The sequence below is a fragment of the Vipera berus genome (assembly GCF_964194415.1).
Source record: "Vipera berus genome assembly, chromosome: 2".
Classification (NCBI taxonomy): Eukaryota; Metazoa; Chordata; class Lepidosauria; order Squamata; family Viperidae; genus Vipera; species Vipera berus.
The window spans coordinates 212,231,544-212,246,707 of NC_138203.1; the positions used below are offsets into that span (position 1 = coordinate 212,231,544).

Here is a 15,164-nt window from a genome sequence, read left to right on the forward strand (position 1 = left end):
TGGGGAGGTTTGGGCGCCTCCCCAAACCTCCCCAAACCTCGGCAGGTCTCCGTTCCTCCTGCCGACCTTTGGGGAGGTTTGGGCGCCTCCCCAAACCTCCCCAAACCTCGGCAGGTCTCCGTTCCTCCTGCCGACCTTTGGGGAGGTTTGGGCGCCTCCCCAAACCTCGGCAGGTCTCCGTTCCTCCGCGCAGACCTGCCGACGTTTGGGGAGGTTTGGGCGCCTCCCCAAACCTCCCCAAACCTCGGCAGGTCTCCGTTCCTGTTTGGGGAGGTTTGGGCGCCTCCCCAAACCTCCCCAAACCTCGGCAGGTCTCCGTTCTTCCTGCCGACCTTTGGGGAGGTTTGGGCGCCTCCCCAAACCTCCCCAAACCTCGGCAGGTCTCCGTTCCTGTTTGGGGAGGTTTGGGCGCCTCCCCAAACCTCCCCAAACCTCGGCAGGTCTCCGTTCCTCCGCGCAGACCTGCCGACGTTTGGGGAGGTTTGGGCGCCTCCCCAAACCTCCCCAAACCTCGGCAGGTCTCCGTTCCTGTTTGGGGAGGTTTGGGCGCCTCCCCAAACCTCCCCAAACCTCGGCAGGTCTCCGTTCCTCCGCGCAGACCTGCCGACCTTTGGGGAGGTTTGGGCGCCTCCCCAAACGTCCCCAAACCTCGGCAGGTCTCCGTTCCTCCTGCCGACCTTTGGGGAGGTTTGGGCGCCTCCCCAAACCTCCCCAAACGTCGGCAGGTCTGCGCGGAGGAACGGAGACCTGCCGAGGTTTGGGGAGGTTTGGGGAGGCGCCCAAACCTCCCCAAACAGGAACGGAGACCTGCCAAGGTTTGGGGAGGTTTGGGGAGGCGCCCAAACCTCCCCAAAGGTCGGCAGGTCTGCGCGGAGGAACGGAGACCTGCCGAGGTTTGGGGAGGCGCCCAAACCTCCCCAAAGGTCGGCAGGAAGAACGGAGACCTGCCGAGGTTTGGGGAGGCGCCCAAACCTCCCCAAAGGTCGGCAGGAGGAACGGAGACCTGCCGAGGTTTGGGGAGGTTTGGGGAGGCGCCCAAACCTCCCCAAAGGTCGGCAGGAGGAACGGAGACCTGCCGAGGTTTGGGGAGGCGCCCAAACCTCCCCAAAGGTCGGCAGGAGGAACGGAGACCTGCCGAGGTTTGGGGAGGTTTGGGGAGGCGCCCAAACCTCCCCAAAGGTCGGCAGGAGGAACGGAGACCTGCCGAGGTTTGGGGAGGTTTGGGGAGGCGCCCAAACCTCCCCAAAGGTCGGCAGGAGGAACGGAGACCTGCCGAGGTTTGGGGAGGTTTGGGGAGGCGCCCAAACCTCCCCAAAGGTCGGCAGGTCTGCGCGGAGGAACGGAGACCTGCAGAGGTTTGGGGAGGTTTGGGGAGGCGCCCAAACCTCCCCAAAGGTCGGCAGGAGGAACGGAGACCTGCCGAGGTTTGGGGAGGTTTGGGGAGGCGCCCAAACCTCCCCAAAGGTCGGCAGGAGGAACGGAGACCTGCCGAGGTTTGGGGAGGTTTGGGGAGGCGCCCAAACCTCCCCAAAGGTCGGCAGGAGGAACGGAGACCTGCCGAGGTTTGGGGAGGTTTGGGGAGGCGCCCAAACCTCCCCAAAGGTCGGCAGGAGGAACGGAGACCTGCCGAGGTTTGGGGAGGCGCCCAAACCTCCCCAAAGGTCGGCAGGAGGAACGGAGACCTGCCGAGGTTTGGGGAGGCGCCCAAACCTCCCCAAAGGTCGGCAGGAGGAACGGAGACCTGCCGAGGTTTGGGGAGGTTTGGGGAGGCGCCCAAACCTCCCCAAAGGTCGGCAGGAGGAACGGAGACCTGCCGAGGTTTGGGGAGGCGCCCAAACCTCCCCAAAGGTCGGCAGGTCTGCGCGGAGGAACGGAGACCTGCAGAGGTTTGGGGAGGCGCCCAAACCTCCCCAAAGGTCGGCAGGAGGAACGGAGACCTGCCGAGGTTTGGGGAGGCGCCCAAACCTCCCCAAAGGTCGGCAGGAGGAACGGAGACCTGCCGAGGTTTGGGGAGGTTTGGGGAGGCGCCCAAACCTCCCCAAAGGTCGGCAGGAGGAACGGAGACCTGCCGAGGTTTGGGGAGGTTTGGGGAGGCGCCCAAACCTCCCCAAAGGTCGGCAGGAGGAACGGAGACCTGCCGACGTTTGGGGAGGCGCCCAAACCTCCCCAAAGGTCGGCAGGAGGAACGGAGACCTGCCGACGAGCCGCGGCCACACAGGGTATTCCTGTGTATTCAGGCTTGCAAAATGGCGGATCGAGCCTCTGCTGGCGGCAGAGGCTTGCAGAACGGCGGATCGGCTTATACTCGAGTCAATAACTTTTTCCAGTTTTTGGGGGTGAAATTGGGGGTCTCGGCTTATACTCGAGTCGGCTTATACTCAAGTATATACGGTAATTCAAAAAAGCCAACAGGAAAGAACCTCACATTTTTCATCTACTTCTGTCTTTTGGAAGGTAAAATTAGATAACAAAATAATCTATTTCCTATGTTAACATCTCTGCAATGAAATCAATAAAGGTAACAGGAAAGAAAAGAGAAACATTTTTCTCAATATAATATGTCTAATTTAGCTGATGCTAGAAAAAAATAGTATCTTTTGTACATACTCTTGAAAACTATTTTGAATCTAACCATCTATTACAACTAAACCACTTTAAATTAAACAATTCTTAAGAAAGAAATATTCTTAATTTGGACTTTACTTTTACTGTTTGGACTTGTGTGTTTTGAAAAATAGATTATTTAGAATCTAGTTATGTTGCACTTCAGTCTTTAAATAATTAACCTAGTATATACATAACAATATATGATGTTTTCCATGGTGAGCTTAACATCAATAACATTTATTAAAAAGGCTAAAATAATTTCTGGTGGTATTATCTGTACATTAAAATTTTGTTTAGTCACAATCTTTCACTTTTCACATTCTGGACAAGCAGTGGTCATGTATCCTAGCAAGATGTTACATATGTGCTGGCATTTCTAGGCCTCTTTCCAACCACATCCAGAAAAATTTGTAACAAACGTTAGAATTCTTAAGGCCATGTTTGGTAGTGTAGTCAGTAGCATATGCCCTTTTAAAAATATCAAACATGCAAAGAAACAAAAATAAGTCCAAAATATATGTATTACATCCAGAAATGCCAACTTTGCAACCAATATTTCTCATCCATAACTATGGCACCCTAAGGATACCTGCATACATGCAAATGCTTCTCTGGGATCAGTAACGCAGCAGGGATTGCTTTTTCCTTCCAATAACAGATTGCTGGGAAATACCAAACATGGCCTTAAGAATTCTAACGTTTGTTACAAATTTTTCTGGATGTGGTTGGAAAGAGGCCTAGAAATGCCAGCACAAATATATCACACTTGCTGAATGTGCACACGCAACTAATTACAATCTTCAATTATATGTGATATATCTAAAATGAGATGTTCTGTTTTGCGGCAAAACAATCCAGGACAAGCTGATCAGCAGAGCTTAGAGAGGACTCATTAACACAATTTTTGGGAAGGAAAGAAACAGAAGGACAGCTTAACATCTTCCAGTTGATGTTATGTTATGTAACATCTTCTGGGAGTTGAAGTCCATGAGTCATAAAAGAGCCAAGGTTGCCTATGCCTGTCCTATTGGCTTTTGAAAGCCAATAGGAATTGATGCTGAGTGCGCCAAAAGACCCAGCCAGCAAACATTGCACAGGCAAGTTGTCTGCAGCGAAGGCAGGAACTTTGCACCCCTCCCTGCTGCCCAACTACACCATCTCAACTAGGTAAGTAAGATATTATTTGCAAATAGGATGGCAATAAACTATTTAGGCTGCATTTACATCAGGGCTTTTCAACCTTTTCAGAAATTGTACCACTTTTAGGACATGACAATATTCAAGCACCACCAGTGCTTAACAAGGTGTCAAAAACGTGATGACTAAAAAAGGGGATATTTTGGGTTTCATTGGTTAGATTCATTTATTGTTATAGAAATGGCTAGTTTATAATATTATAGAAAAGCAAAAAGTTGAGATTCAATGTTAATGCTTCCTTCTACTCTTGTAACAGGAAGTCAGAAGTCAGTGCCTTTTCTTTTTCCCTTCTCCCCCTCACTTTTCCCTTTTTCTCTCACCCTTTGCTCGCAAAAGCCTCCAGTCGCTGTCACTCACTCCTCCATCTCTTTCAAAGTCACCTCGTTCAGTCTTTCCCCCATTCACTCCGTCTCTTTCAAAGGCCTCTTGCTCGCTCGCTCACTTACTGCCCCGTCGCTTCCAAACGCTTCCAAATGCCACTTGCTTGCTCACTCACTGCATTTGGAAGCAATGGGGCAGTAAGTGAACGAGTGCCAGTGCCGTAGGCCATCAGCTGTTTGGCGCCGGAGACCACTGCTACGAGGAACACAGCTCTGGGTCGGGGTTCAGAGCAGCTCCGGGTGGGGGCTCAGCATGGGCCACGACATGGCAACTGTGGGGAGGGAAATCCCCACGGCGGCTGTGGGGAGGGAAATCCCCGCGGCGTGTGGCTCCGAGCTGCAGGGGCGGGGGTGCAAAGGATGGGCAGCAACACCGTAGCAAGACTCCAGCATTGCTCCCAGTGACAGCACCTCTGAGTTCCGGCACTTTTTTTTTTAGGAAAAAAGCACTGGTTCTACTTCATTTTAAAGCGTATTTATGTCTGTGAGGTTGTGGTTGCTGTTCTTTCCCTAGTTATGATCTTTACATTTTTCAATTGCATACTGTCTCAATTTATGCTTCCCAAGATGCCAAAGGTCCATAGAAATTGTTCCTTCTCTTCGAATTTAACTGAAGCAAGGGAATATGAATCAGAACAGAGGTTACAGTAGAATGAAAGACAGGACATTCACAATGCCTTAGGACTGCTCAAATTAATGCCATGGAAGAACTCTTTGTTTTACCCACCAGGAATTTTTCCTCTTAGAATTTTTCAGTTTACATTCAGTTAAATTCATGCACAATGCTAAAATATGATCAATTTGAAGGACAAGATAATAAATATTGAGTCTGCAGTTTAGCATCGCTAGCTCCCTTTCTCCATTGGATAAATTCAGCACAACTTTTCTTCCTTTAAGTTAATCAGGCTGCACAGATATACAGCTCACCCCCCAGGATAAAGAGGTGGACAGAGTTCCAGCTTGACAGCTCTCTGTGCAATGCCTTTCTTTGTTAGGCAATCTATGTAACACTGAACTCAAGAAAAACAAAAAACAGAATAACAATACTCTTTCCTGCATGAGGCACAGGGCTACCACATCCTTCCCATCCTTTACTCTGCAAGATTTGGTCACAAATGAAACTCAAAGGATATTGAACCAAAGCACACTGCCACATGCACAGAAAAGGAAATAACATTCTGCGTGTGTTCACTGTATTTTGGTTGCTGCTACCATACAGTCAGAACAGCAAAGACCAACAACTGAATGATCTCATATCACCAAAACCTGCTCCCTGCACTTGGTTTTGTTTTTCTATAGAAAATAACTGGGTAGGGACTAAAAGAATGCTCAACATTGGCCCGAGGCCTGGAGCAATAGAAAACGAAGAGAGGTTGAATCCAATCATTACTCCTGATTCATACTATCCGAGTCTTGTATATAACACCAGTTCCTTAAGCAAGAGCCAGCAGTTATCACAGTGTATAGTCTGGGCTGTCACTTTACCAAAGATATTAGATGGCAAAAAAAAGTGACTATGGACGCCCAAATATACAAAGAGGTTTATAAAGTAAAGCAATAAATATATAATAATTGGGAAGAGCCATATGACCAATTGAAATGCATAAACAAGATTTTTTTTTATGTTTTCAGGATTTCTTTAATGGTCCTGAACTAGGCATAAGAAACAATGTCCTGACTGCACCCAAGTCTGCATCTACCAATATAGGTAGTCTGCTGTGATTCAGTATCAGCCTGTGGGTACGGCAGCTGAATCGGACAATTCTGAGGAGGAGGAGGAGGGGGGGATTGGAGAGCCTGCAGAGGAAAGTTCTGAGGCATCACAGAGCTCTCAGCCAGGCCCCTCCCATCTTGTTCCTCCTCAGACCCAGCTGTGTGAGCCTGAAAGCTTGGACGAAGACGATTCACAGCTGGCTTTGTTCAAGGATGCTCGAAGCAGGAGGCAGACAAGCAGGAATGAACAAAGGAGGGCAATGAGGCATCTCGGGAGGAGGCAAAGAGAAGCCACGCCTTGAAACTGTGTTTAAAAGGGTAATGTGTGGGAGGTGCTGGTTGCTGAAGGCAACTGTTTGAACAGCTTCTGATTTAGTTGTGGTTAGTATTTGTTTTGCTCTGTTTTGGATCTGTTTCGTTTCATTTGTGTAAATAAATTTGGTTGGCTTACTTTCAGCCTATTGACTATTGAAAAGGGATTGTCCGTGACATTTCTGCAGGGCCGGTAGTAGGCTGGAACAGAACATAGCCCTCAATTTACTATACAATTGGCAGTAGAATTTCTGTTGCTAAGCAAAGCAGTTCTTGGGGGGGGGATTGGGTTGCCATGGTTAGGGGAATCACTGCAGTTACGTGAATCACGTGGCCACACAGAATATCGGGCTTTCCCCCATTGACTTTGCTTGTTAGAAGCCAGCTGAGAAGGTTGCAAATGGCGATCACGTGACCCTGGGACAAGGCAACTGTCATAAATGGATGCCAGTTGCCAAGAGCCCGAATTTTGATCACGTGTCTGGAGGGATGCTATGACCGCTGTAAGTGCAAGGACCAGTCATAAATAATTTTTTTTCAATACCACTGTAACTTTGGATGGTTGCTACACAAATCTTTGTAAGTTGAGGACTATTTGTATACAGTTAGTCCTCGACCTATGACCACAGTTGAGCCTAAAATTTCTGTCACTAAGTGAAACATTTTTGAAGTGAAATTTGCCCCATTTTATGACTTTTCTTCCACAGTTGTTAACTGAATCACTGCAGTTGTTAAGTTAGTAACACAGTTCTAAGTGAACCTAGTTTCCCCATTGACTTTGCTTGTGAAAAGGTTGCAGAAGCTGGTCACATGACCCCAAGGCACTGCGATTGTCATAAATATGAGTCAATTGCCAAGCATCTGAATTTTGATTATGTGACCATGGATCGGGATGCTGCAACAGTCTGAAAAATGATCATAAGTCACTTTTTTCAATGCCATTCTGTTCTTGCATGAGATTTTAGTAATATAAAGGCAATTTTATCTTTTTTGTGGCAGTTTGAGCAATTCAGAGGCAACCCATCTAATGCTGTGGTAACATATTGCATATTTCCTCTTTTATCCACAATAAAAATTGATGATTCAAAAGATGAAGTGTTTATATGAACTATACACAAATAATTTCATTGTTCTATTCAGGACCTCTATCATACTGTAAAATGACCTCCACATCAAAAGCTTCACTACTATGAAAACTAATATGTTACTCTGAGATAAGCATTTTCACACATTATCCCAGGTAATGAAAGAGGAAGCAACAAGAGGAACCAAGCAGAAAGTTATGCAAGACATTTATTAACAGACAAAAGGCTCTTCAGCTTTAAAAAGTATTTTCATTTGCACAATAGCAATTATGCATATTTGCTAGAAGTACCTCAGAAATATAAAAAAAGTATAACCAGTTGGTTCCAGTAAAGGTTACAGGCATCCCTTGATTTATGACCACAATTAAGCCAAAATTTCTGTTGCTAAGTTGTTTTGCCCCATTTTCTTGCCATAGGTGTTAAGTGAATCACTGCGGTTGTTAAGTTAGCAAATATGGTTGTTAAGTGAATCTGGCTTTCCTACTGACTTTGCTTGTGAAAAGGTCACAAAAGGTGATCACATCACCCCGGGACACTGCATCTGTCATAAATACATGCCAGTTGCCGAGCATCCCAATTTTGATCACGTGATCACTGGGATGTTACAATGGTCATAAGTGTGAAAAATAGTCATAAGTCACTTTTTTCAGTGCTGTTGTAACTTTGAACAGTCACTAAATGAATGGTTATAAGTTGAAGACCACCTGCATTACCAGCTATGGATTGTACATCATAAAATATTGCAACCAGGGGATCTTTTTTGAATCAAAGTTTGAATTTTCAAACTTTGGTCTAGAGCCCATTTGAGAAAATATAATGAATCTCCTTGGACTGATGTAGAGATCACCTGACTTGCCAAAGTCAAATCCAAATATTCAGTTTAAAAATCTGAAGCTTCCTAACGTCTGTTGGATAAAAATGGGAAAGAAGTATATAACTTCCCCCTATACACACACACACACACACACACACACACACACACACACACACAGCTAGTCCTTGCTTAATTACAATATGTCAATTGGCATCAGCAACTTTGTCACGTGACATGTGATTAAACAAGACATCATATGACTGTGATGGCCATGACCTTACTTTTGCTGCAGCTATTAAGTGAAGCACTCATGGTCATTAAGCAAGACATCATGCAACTGCTATAGTCAATTACAACCATAATTGGGACTGAAAGGTCTGTTGCTAAGCGATGCAATTGTTAAGTGAGTCACACCTGATTTCCTATCTTTTGGCCATGCTTGTTAAGCGAATCACAGCAGTCATTAAACAAATCTGGCTCTCCCCCTCCCCCCTCGACTTTGCTTATCAGAAGTCCTCCGGTCGCAAAGGGTGATCATGTGATCATGGAATGCTCCAGTGGTCATAATTATATGCCAGTTGCCAAGCACCCAAATTCTGATCAAGTGGCTGGGGGATACTGTGAGAGACGTAAGTGAGAGGACCTGTTCTCACTCACTTTTTTCAGTGTCACTGTAACTTCAAACAGTTGTGAAACAAATTGGCATAAGTTGAGGACTGCCTGAAGTGAATTTACTGCTGGCTTCTCCACTGACTGTTTACTGGAAGTTGTCTGTAAAGCATGAAAATGGCAAACACATGACTCTGGGACGCTGTGATGGTCATAAGTGCCATTTACTGGTTGCAAAGTGCCACATGGCTGGAAGGACACTGCAATGGAGGACATAAGCATGAGGACTGACTCCAAAGCTACTTTTTTCAGCATCATCGTAACTTTGAATGGTTTCTAAACAGAAGTGGTTAAGCAAGGACCACCTGTATATGGATAACAGATTCTATGCATGTGTTTGTGTGTCTGTGTGTTTCTCTGTACATAAAGAGCCAGTTTGGTCTAATGGTTAAGGCACTGGGCTAGAAAGCGGGAGACCATGAGTTCTAATCACGCCCTTGCCATGAAAGCTAGCTGGCTAACCTTGGGCCACTCTCAGCCCAACTCATTCCAAAGGGTTGCTGTTGTAGGGAAAATAGGAGGACAAATATGTATGGGATATGTTCACTGCCTTGAGTAAAAAATAATAAAGGCGGGATATAAATGAATAAATAAAATATATGCAAGTATATGCCAGGTTTATTTACACCTTGTATTTATATACAGAACTGCTCTTTTTTTAATAGTTTGTCAGCAGGTTTGAGTTAAGATTTTTCAGCATGTTGGTTGCTTCTGAGGGGATCCAGTTTGCTTCATTGCTTCATTTGCTTCACTGGACTGAAAAATTGTTGTACAAGAGTACCTTTACAGTTGGAAAGAATTGATATGCTTTTTCTTCTCTTTCTCTTATTATCACTGTTTTGTTTCTCTGCTTTTCCCCCCCTTTTGATCTTCTCATTCTGGCAACTACACGGACAAGTCCATGAAGTTTCTTTTTTTTTGGGGGGGGGGGGGTGTTAACATTTGTGGATGTGGTTTGCTCTTGCTTTCTGCCTAGGACTGAGTGGGAGAGACTGGCCCGAGGACACCCAGCAGTTTTCCCACACTTGTAACTGTAATATGTTAACCACTAGTCTCTATAGTCTCTCTTTTCCACTGACAATCCAGGCAATATTTTGCTAAATTTCAGAATCTAAGTGCAGCAGTTGGAGAATGGCGACGAATGATGAACCATTTAAAATCAATCAGCTACTTTGGGGCAGCTCTGTAGGCTGGTGCTTTCCTTAGCTTAAGAAGAAAAGTGATCAGTATTCTGAGATATATTTCCTGTTCCTCCACATCATTGAGAAAGGATTTACATTCCATCTTATCTAGAGAAGCCCTGCTTTGATCCAGACAACTTCTGAACTTTTCCAATTCAACTCACTTTGGATTCAGCTGAATCTTATAGATACTTCTAGGAGAAGCAGCAGAGACATCCACTGGAAAGGTTTAAAGGTGACAATGGGTGCAATGCCTGCGTGATCGACCTCCCTTTTTCTTTATATGTGTCGTGTGCACAAGGGATGTTAAAACGCAGGGACTTTAATTGCAAATTTTCAGCTATCATCTTGACTTTTTTTAAACCCTCTCCCCCAGAACAAACCCATGAGAAGGAAAAACAAACGCTTAACATTTAGACAGGTTTTGGCAAAGGTTGATTCCTTCTGCAGAAGAGGAAATTATTAGTATCAAACCATTCAAACCTCAAAATGGGATACTCATTTTAACTTTCAGTCTAATTGTCTTCCTATATATTGCCTCAAAAGGCTACATCTTTTCTTTCTCTCTCTCTCTCTCTCTCTCTCACACGCACATACACAAACACAAGCAAACTATGTTGCTTTGGTTCTTCACTGCAGCTACCGAGCAACCAGCCACAGGCAAGCCATTCTTGCCATGAGCAGATCAAAAATGAGTATCTGGAAGAATCATCAGAATAACAGAATCTTTGCTAGCAATTGTAATTTAGAAACCTACCTTGTGATTGCCTGAACTTGCATCCGCTCTCCACTGAGGGATTATAATTTCATGGGGCATCTGGGGAGTGTTCCTCATTGCTGGAGAAATATAAGGAATTGCTCAAAGATCTATTATGAACTTGTAAAATTCATCAGAGGAAAAAACCCATGATTCATAATCCATTAAGACAGCAACAGCATTTATCATGTTAGATATTTCCAACTTCCCTTCAGCAGTATCCTTTATTTTTAGAAAAGACCCATCTAGTATTTTCCAAATATTCCGTCTTTAACAGCATTATCATCATGATCATCATCATAAAGTTGGAAGGGATCTTGGAGGTCATCTAGCCCAGACATGTCAAACACAAGGCCCAGGGGCCAGATCCGGCCCGCAAAGTGGTTTCATGTGGCCCGCGAAGCCATCCTGGAAACAGTGAGGGAACGGCCCCCACTGCCTTGGCCCTGGCCCAGAGACCCTCAGATCTGTCCCACTCCTGCCCAGGCCCCCATAGGCACCCTTGATGCGAACGATGTAGAGCTGGCCATGCCCACCCAGTAGGCCATACACACTCTAGCCACGCCCACCCAGTAGGCCACGCCCACCCAGGCCACACCCACCCAGCCCCTTGAGGGCAACCGCAATGCTGATGTGGCCCTCAATGAAATTGAGTTTGACACCCCTGATCTAGCCCAACCCCCTGCTCAGGCAGGAAACCCTATACCATTTCAGACAAATGGCTGTCCAGTCTCTTCTTAAAAACTTCCAGTGTTGGAGCATTCACAACTTCTGGAGGCTGATTAATTGTTCTAACTGTCAGGAAATTTCTCCTTAGTTCTAGGTTGCTTCTCTCTTTGATTACTTTCCATCTGTTGCTTCTTTCCTGTCTTCAGGTGCTTTGGAGAATAGCTTGACTCCCTCTTCTTTGTGGCAGCCCCTGAGATACTGGAAGGCTGCTATCATGTCCCCCCTCGTCCTTCTCTTCATTAAACTAGACATACCCAATATGTATGTCATCATATTGTTTATTGGGATATGCCCTGCAACAGAAATTATCTGACCATATTACACACTTAAAAATATCGGAAAAATAAAATAGTGTTAGAACAGAACAGAATAACAGAGTTGGAAGGGACCTTGGAGGTCTTCTAGTCCAACCCCCTGCTCAGGCAGGAAGCCCTATACCATTTCAGATAAACGGTTGTCCAATCTCTTCTTAAAAACTTCCTGGGTTGGAGCATCCACAACTTCTAGAGGCAGGTTGTTCCACCGATTAATTGTTATGAGTGTCAGGAAATTTCCCCTTACTTCTAGGTTGGTTCTCTCCTTGATTAGTTTCCATCCGTTGCTTCTTGTTCTGCCTTCAAGTACTTTGGAGAATAGGTGGACTTCCTCTTCTTTGTAGCAACCCCTTAGATAGTTATCATGTCCTTCCTACTTCTTCTCTTTAACATATATCTAGTTCCCTCAACCACTGATCATACCTGTCTTGTGAAACATTGCCTGATCTCTAGATACAAAAACAGAACATTCAAGTATCATCTTTGGTCACCGGTTTTTTTCACCAGAAAAAGGAGTTATTATTTTTGTAGGTATGTGTAATTCCATTTATAATCATCCTTATTTCTAAATTGATCAGAAGTTTTTTCACAGAAAGAGAGCAGGGAAGCTACTGCTCAGATATGTGCTCATCATTACAAAGGCCATGAACAATTATTGGGGAAGGGATGTACTTTGGAGGAGCCATTGGTGTGTCAATCAAGGTTTAGGAACCATTTTTTAAAAAGGCTGTCCCAAAGCACATTATCTCTAGGTTTGGTTGGTGACTGCTGAGAGCAGAACGTAAGTATTATCCTACATAAGGCAGAATTCCCCAACCTATCCGGCTTTGTGGGCCGGCAGGTGGGCAGGGGAGAGGGGATGATTCCATGTGAGCAGCTGTCAAGAGCACACGCAGGTCCATGTGCGCACCCATCGGTCACGCAAATGGAGTGCACGTGCACACACTTGCCCACTGCTCGCAAAGTGGAGAATCTTCCTGCACTCATGCACACTTACCTGCCACTTCTGCGGCCCGGTTCCAAACCGCTCACGGCCCAGTAGTGGGCTGTGGCCCAGGGGTTGGGGATCCCTGACATGAAGCATAAGCCTCTTAGTCATCATTGGTTCAGTTTGTGGATGGTAACAGATTCAGGCAGGAAGTGAAACAATGTCTACTACACTTAAACAGTCTTTTATTATTAAAATGTTCAGAAAAGAAAGTTATTTACTTCACTGAAGTAAATATAAGAAAGCTGATACAGGTTTTTTGATGAGGCAAATGCATTCCTCCATATACTTTATTCTTTATCCTATTTTTGATTTAAGTTTTGTTTTCTTACTGTTACTTCTCTGCAGCTCTAGGTGTTACTACTTTTATCTTCTGTATTATCCTGACAATAATACAATTTCTATTTTAAGATTCTATCATTTTTACTGTATTTTGTCTTAGCTGTATCTTTGCTCTATTATTTTTCATCGACACTAGTTATACCCTACGCTGACCACCTCAAGCAGCAACGTAGGTTTGGTCTAATGCAGGGGTGTCAAACTCAATTTCATTGAGGGCCGCATCAGCATTGCGGTTGCCCTCAAGGGGCTGGGTGGGTGTGGCCTGGGTGGGCGTGGCCTACGGGGTGGGCGTGGCTAGAGTGCGTATGGCCTACTGGGTGGGCATGGCCAGCTCTACATCGTTCGCATCAAGGGTGCCTATGGGGGCCTGGGCAGGAGTGGGACAGATCTGAGGGTCTCTGGCAGAAGGAGGGTCTCTGGGCCAGGGCCAAGGCAGTGGGGGCTGTTCCCTCACTGTTTCCAGGATGGCTTCGCGGGCCACATGAAACCACTTTGCGGGCCAGATCTGGCCCCCAGGCCTTGTGTTTGACATGTCTGGTCTAATGGTTAAGGTGCTGGCCTAGAAACTAGCAAAGTTTTTACTCCTGCCTTATGCATGAATGCTGACTGGTGACTTTGGGCTAGTCATTCGCTCTCAGGATTGTTGTTATAGGGAAAATTGTAGGAGGAAGGAATATTAGGTATGTTCAGCACCTTGAATTAATTATATAAAAAATAAAGGTGGGATATAAATAAATAAATAAATGTAGTTTTCATGCCTGATACATGCTTTTTCCTTATCCAGCCTTAACTTGCTCTAGTGTTGTGTGTAAACTAGCTGGAAGCAACACTGGCTCAAGGAATTCCTTTCTGACTTTCAACTCCTTTCTATCTTTTGTCCAATGATGGTGTGATGTTTTGTGGGGACCATGTTTTCCACTGCCCTGATTGGTGGATTCCTCGGCTGCTTTATCCCTCCCATCCATGGCTGGAAAGCTTTGAGGACATTTGGTTTTGATCATTTGTAGGATCCCTCCCTCCCTCCAACCCCCACCCCACCCCGCCCCAACTGACTCCCTTACATATTTGACACATCTGATGAGTGCTAGACCTGCTGGAAAAGAAACATATTTGAATGTATAATTCATCCTGTCATTTAGTCTAAAGGAGGAAGTGGCAGATTTTTTTCTCCACTTGATTTGGCTGAAAACTTCTCAGGGGAGGAAAGAGAATATGTTTAAAAAAATGACCAAGGACAGCAGTGACCAGAGTGAAGTGGCTTGTCTATCATAGTGCAAAAACCACTTGCCTACCATGAAACAGGCAAGCTGCTCTCTCTCCTCTTACCTTTCCAATTAAACTAAAATTAAAAACTTCTACCTCAATCCAACTGGAGGCTGTGACTCTTAAATTATAGCTGCTGTAAGCTATCCCTCGGGGTTCTGCTGACACCAGGTTGTGGGTGTTGTTTTGGAAAAAAATTCAGCAATTCCATTTCTCCTGGGCATACCTGTTGAACATCTTTTCGCAAACAAATGCACTGCTTCTGAATTAACCCTTCTTGGGAGCAGAACAATTACAGTAGCAATAAAAGCAGAACAAGGAGGTGAGGAACAGCAATTCTGCTCCTCTGTTCAATCTGTTCTACGCCTGTTATTTATGCACAAATTCTTATGCACTTATGAAAACTAACCACACACCTCATTGTTTCCTCTTCCCAGAAATGCTAACATCTCATACTTGCTCCATTCCCTAGAGCTGAGAGCATTTATTTCCAGCAAAATGCCCTTTTATTTAATGCTACCGGTTAAAGGAAAAATAAACATTATTTCCAATGCTGAGGATATTTACACTCATAGTCAAGTTGCTCTGTCTAGTTGAATAGATTGGATGTCTACTCAATTAGCAGCTCTAATTATAATATTAGCGTGCATAGTTGCAGAGAGAGGCAAACATTTACCTGTCCATCCTGAAGGCTCCGCTGCAAACTCTCTTAGACAAAGCAAGGTGATGCCAATGCAATAAGCCAAGCCCCCTTCTGCCAACATGGGCATCGTTTTTCCAATGGTCTGGGAAGAAGATCGTCCGAGAGATGAA

At 45.2% G+C, this 15,164-nt stretch overlaps 1 protein-coding gene across 1 annotated transcript in view; it reads right to left on the reverse strand.

The window, feature by feature from the left end:
• Positions 1-15,164, reverse strand: part of ADAM19 (ADAM metallopeptidase domain 19) — a 76,287-nt gene extending 61,123 nt beyond the window's left edge. Inside the window, exons 1-2 of the mRNA XM_081319542.1 lie at positions 15,028-15,164; positions 10,716-10,795 (exon numbers count right to left, since the gene is read on the reverse strand). Coding sequence (XP_081175668.1) covers positions 10,716-10,795; positions 15,028-15,121 — 174 coding nt within the window. The 5' untranslated portion in view covers positions 15,122-15,164. The remainder of the gene's footprint in view (positions 1-10,715; positions 10,796-15,027) is intronic.